The sequence below is a fragment of the Propithecus coquereli genome, unplaced genomic scaffold (genome assembly GCF_000956105.1).
Source record: "Propithecus coquereli isolate 6110/MARCELLA unplaced genomic scaffold, Pcoq_1.0 Scaffold227, whole genome shotgun sequence".
Taxonomy (NCBI): domain Eukaryota; kingdom Metazoa; phylum Chordata; class Mammalia; order Primates; family Indriidae; genus Propithecus; species Propithecus coquereli.
In genome coordinates, this window is record NW_012147808.1 from 3,492,485 (window position 1) to 3,496,745 (window position 4,261).

Below are 4,261 nucleotides of genomic sequence, written 5' to 3' on the forward strand. Positions count from 1 at the left end.
TAATTTTCCTCAGCAGTGAATAACCGGGAAGTCTAGGTTTGTGTTTATACTTGTTCCATTTTTCTCTGTTCTGTAAGTTTGTCCTTAACTATCAGATCTAGGAACTTTAAGAAATCAATGTTTTTCTTTTGAATTTTTAAAAGTTTTCTTTACTAGGATTTGGTTTGAGTTTATGTGTTATGGCTGCCCCAGGAAGCAGTCTGTGTCTCTCCAGGGACCCTAGGAGGTTGGGCTCCCAGTACTTCTCCATTATAAGAAACCTTTCTGAAGAAGATTTTTAGAAGAATATTAGCTTCACTTAATTATGACATTAATATTCTTATTACATGTGGACATTCATTTATTAACTATAATTTCTCTGTTTCCCGATTTGATCCTTTCTTTCATTTTCTACTACATAGCTCTCCCTCTGCTGATGGGTCCAACTTTTGCCCTATTATTCTGCATGTTTCTCGTCAAAGTCCATCCCAGCACAGGTATAATTACTGCTGACATATAATTAGATAGGTAATTTTTAAGATATACAATTTTATTGTGTTCCCAGAAAGAAGTTAATGAGTGATGGGTGTGCTGCTCATTTTATCTTGGACTATTTCTATAGTTCTTTTCAAGTTGACCAAGATCCAGATGATTTGCTGTGACCCAATGTTCGCATTGAAGCATTCAAGAAAACTAATAACAGCTCTCATTTATTCAGGCTTTACCAGGTGCCAGGCACTGTTCTAGGCACTTTACCTGCTGTAATAAACAACAATCGTAAGAGGTGAGCACTATGGGTGTCCCCATTTTATAAATGATGGAACTGAGGCACAGAGTTTTATTAGGTGGCTCAAAGTCACATAGTAAGCGGTGAAGCTGGGGTTGCGGCAGAGGCAGCGTGGCTCCAGAGTCCCCATCATTCACTGCTGTGCTGTGCTCTCTCTCTGGGGATGCCTTGGATGTTAAATACGTACACCCCGAATAAGAAAATGACAGTCATTACTTGCTCACTGTAATAATCAAATCCCATTTGTGACTGGTTTGCATTATTCAAGCAATGGTAATAATATGGGATATTGTTATTTAACTATAAAGATATAAAAAATGAAAAAAGAAGTCAGCAGAATACAATAAAGGAGGGCTGCACTAATAGCATCAGAGATAGTTTGACTGAAAAAGGTTCTGAGATTGTCTAGTTTAATACCATTGTTTTCCAATGAGCAAACTGAGACATAATTACGTTTAGAAAATTACTCAATCCCATGTCTTCGTACATTGAGCTTGAAATTTTCTCTTGATTATGCTTTTTTTTTTGGAATCTGGACACTGAAGTTCTGTTTTTGAGCACTCTCAGTATGTAAATGTAATTATAAAAAAACCCACGTCTCACTGTCCTTTACCTCTCTTTTCAGTGTCTATTTTCTCCTCCTTCACACCGCGGTATGACGCAGTATTTTGTGAGATATTTTGGAAGAGGTTTATATGTTTTGGTGCTACCCAGTTCATATTGTAAAGATACCACAAATGCTCTCAATTCAAAGGACTGACTCTTTTCCAATTTATTTATTTAGAATTTATTGCTGCCACCAGTGAGTAAGTTTCCTGAGAGCCGGAACCCTTTCCCAGTACATAGTTGATGTCTGCGCCAAGAAGTAACATGTTTCACATAAGGAGTTATTGAATGTTGGGCCCTTATTCTTCTTTATAGAATATCCACTAAGACTTAGAGATAGAACCTTTCATGCGTAGGACCAAAACAAAATCATTTGAGGAAAAATAAAATAATTTATGGCAGGTTTATTGATCTTTAGAAGAGGAACTCAACAGATACTTACTAAACATATATTGTGCATAAGCTACTGTTGAAGGTATGATGATGAAGGTGTGCTCTGTGACATCGTGGGTGTGTTCATAGTCCTGTCACCATTTCATTGCAGGTGCTGGTCTCCTGAGCTCTCGGTTCTGATACAGCCTTACAGAAGAGTAAATGGGAGAGAGTAACAATGTGACAGAATTTGTCCTCCTGGGCCTCACTCAGGATCCTGATGGTCAAAAGGCATTATTTGTAATGTTTTTACTCACATATGTTGTGACCATGGTGGGCAACCTGCTCATCGTGGTGACTGTTATCAGCAGCCCCTCCTTGGGCTCCCCGATGTACTTCTTCCTGGCCTCCCTGTCACTCATCGATGTTGCTTATTCCACTAACATTTCACCCAAATTGCTTGTAGACCTACTCTGTGATAAAAAGACGATTTCCTTCCCAGCATGCTTGGGCCAGCTGTTTCTAGAACATTTGTTTGGTGGAGCTGAGGTTTTCCTTCTGGTGGCTATGGCCTATGATCGCTACATGGCCATCTGTAAGCCTCTGCACTATTTGACCATCATGAATCAACGGGTTTGCGTCCTTCTGTTGGTGGTGGCCTGGGTTGGAGGTTTTGTGCACTCTGTGGTCCAAATTGTCTTTGTGTACAGTCTCCCCTTCTGTGGCCCCAATGTCATCGACCACTTCTTCTGTGACATCTACCCATTATTGGAACTTGCGTGCACTGACACCTACTTTATAGGTCTCATTATGGTCGCCAATGGTGGAACAATCTGCACGGTCATCTTTACTGTTCTACTCATCTCCTATGGAGTCATTCTAAACTCCCTTAAAAGTTACAGTAGGGAAGGGAGGGGTAAAGCCCTGTCTACCTGCAGCTCCCACATCACCGTGGTTATCCTATTTTTTGTTCCTTGTATTTTCATGTATGTTAGACCTGTCTCCAACTTTCCCATTGATAAATCCATGACTGTGGTTTATACAGTTGTCACTCCTATGTTGAATCCTTTAATATATACCTTGAGAAATTCAGAAATGAAAAATGCTATGGAAAAGCTCTGGTGTAAGAAGTTAACTGTAGATGTTGTACAATAAGAATGTCCTCTACACTGAATGTGTATATTTCCAGTTTAGGGAACAGACAGTAAATTTTAATGATGGATCATGGAGTCCATTCAATGACTAGAAATGCTTTTCCTTATTAATGCAAAAGTCATCAGAAAAATGGAATAAATTATCTTTCGAGATTAGAATCAATCTAATAGAGAAATTGTGCAGGATGAATAAAAGGTACAGGTATCCTATTACAAGTAATAATAAAACTAAGCCCACCTTTTAACTTTATTTTTCTTAGTTTATATTGAAATGGGACTTAGAGGACAGTAGTTTATTTTCAAAGAGAAAAACAGGCTGTTTTTGAAAATTTACTCTGTCTCACATTCATGAGAAAGCAATTTGACTTAGAACAAATTTCTAGTGCCAAAAGATTAGATTTTGTGTTTTAATGTTCATTAATTTATCAGCAAAGCAGCTCTCTTTAGCTGTGCTATACATTTTTTTTTATTTAAAGATTACTTCTGTTCTTCATGTCATTGTCTATGTATTTCCAGTTGAGGGTATTTGGTTGACAGATGATGCTATGTTTAGTTAAAGGCACTATCAGTGGACAATTTTGTTGGTTGGAAAGTGGATGGTGATGAAAACAGATTCTAGTTCTTGATTATGTAATGGAGACTTTGCTTTGGTTTATTTTGTGATTTTCCTCACTAGTTATCGTGTGCACTTTTGCCATTCTTCAAAGAACAGGCAAAGCTTCTTATTGTGTCTTCATGATGCTGAAGATATTGGTAAAGAAATGTCTTGGTTTACATAAGCAATGTGTTTCCTAAATGTTATATTGAATTTGAATACTTTACTTATGGACTTAAAAATGAGTTGTTGTGGCATAAATAAAATTTTGTTGTTCAGTTTTATAAAAAAATAAGTTTTCCTCAATTAACAGCCATGTTGGAATGTCCCAAACCAGGAAGAATATAGAATTGCTTTCATTGTAACATGGAACATTATCTACACTATGTTACAATTTACATTTTTAAAAAATGAGTTTTATGTTTATTTAAGGTATACAACATAATGTTTCAAGATACACATAAAGAGTAAAAGGTTATTACAGTGAAGCAAATGAACATATCCATCATCTCACATAGTTACTCAATTTTTGGTTTCTGTGAAAAGAGTAGCTGAAATATGCTCACATAGCATAAATCTCAAATATAGTACAATTTTGTTACCTATGGTCCTCCTGTTCTATATCAGTCAGAGGATACAAAGGAGCAGAAGCAGATATGAGGATCAACAGGAATAGAGATGTAATGTACAAGTTTACTTTTCTAAATGAAGAAAGTAATTTTTTTTTATTTCAGCATATTATGGGGTACAGATGTTTAGGTTACGTGT

General features: G+C 36.8%; 1 protein-coding gene across 1 annotated transcript; it reads left to right on the forward strand.

Annotated features, from left to right (window-relative positions):
• Positions 1-1,966: 1,966 nt before the first annotated feature.
• Positions 1,967-2,899, forward strand: LOC105811055 (olfactory receptor 4A5-like). The gene has a single exon (XM_012645131.1). It carries the CDS (start codon positions 1,967-1,969, stop codon positions 2,897-2,899), a length of 933 nt encoding a protein of 310 aa, XP_012500585.1.
• Positions 2,900-4,261: the final 1,362 nt, after the last annotated feature.

Coding starts and splice junctions, on each gene's coding strand:
- LOC105811055 (XM_012645131.1), top strand. CDS start 1,967: ATGGGAGAGAGTAACAATGTGACAGAATTTGTCCTCCTGGGCCTCACT.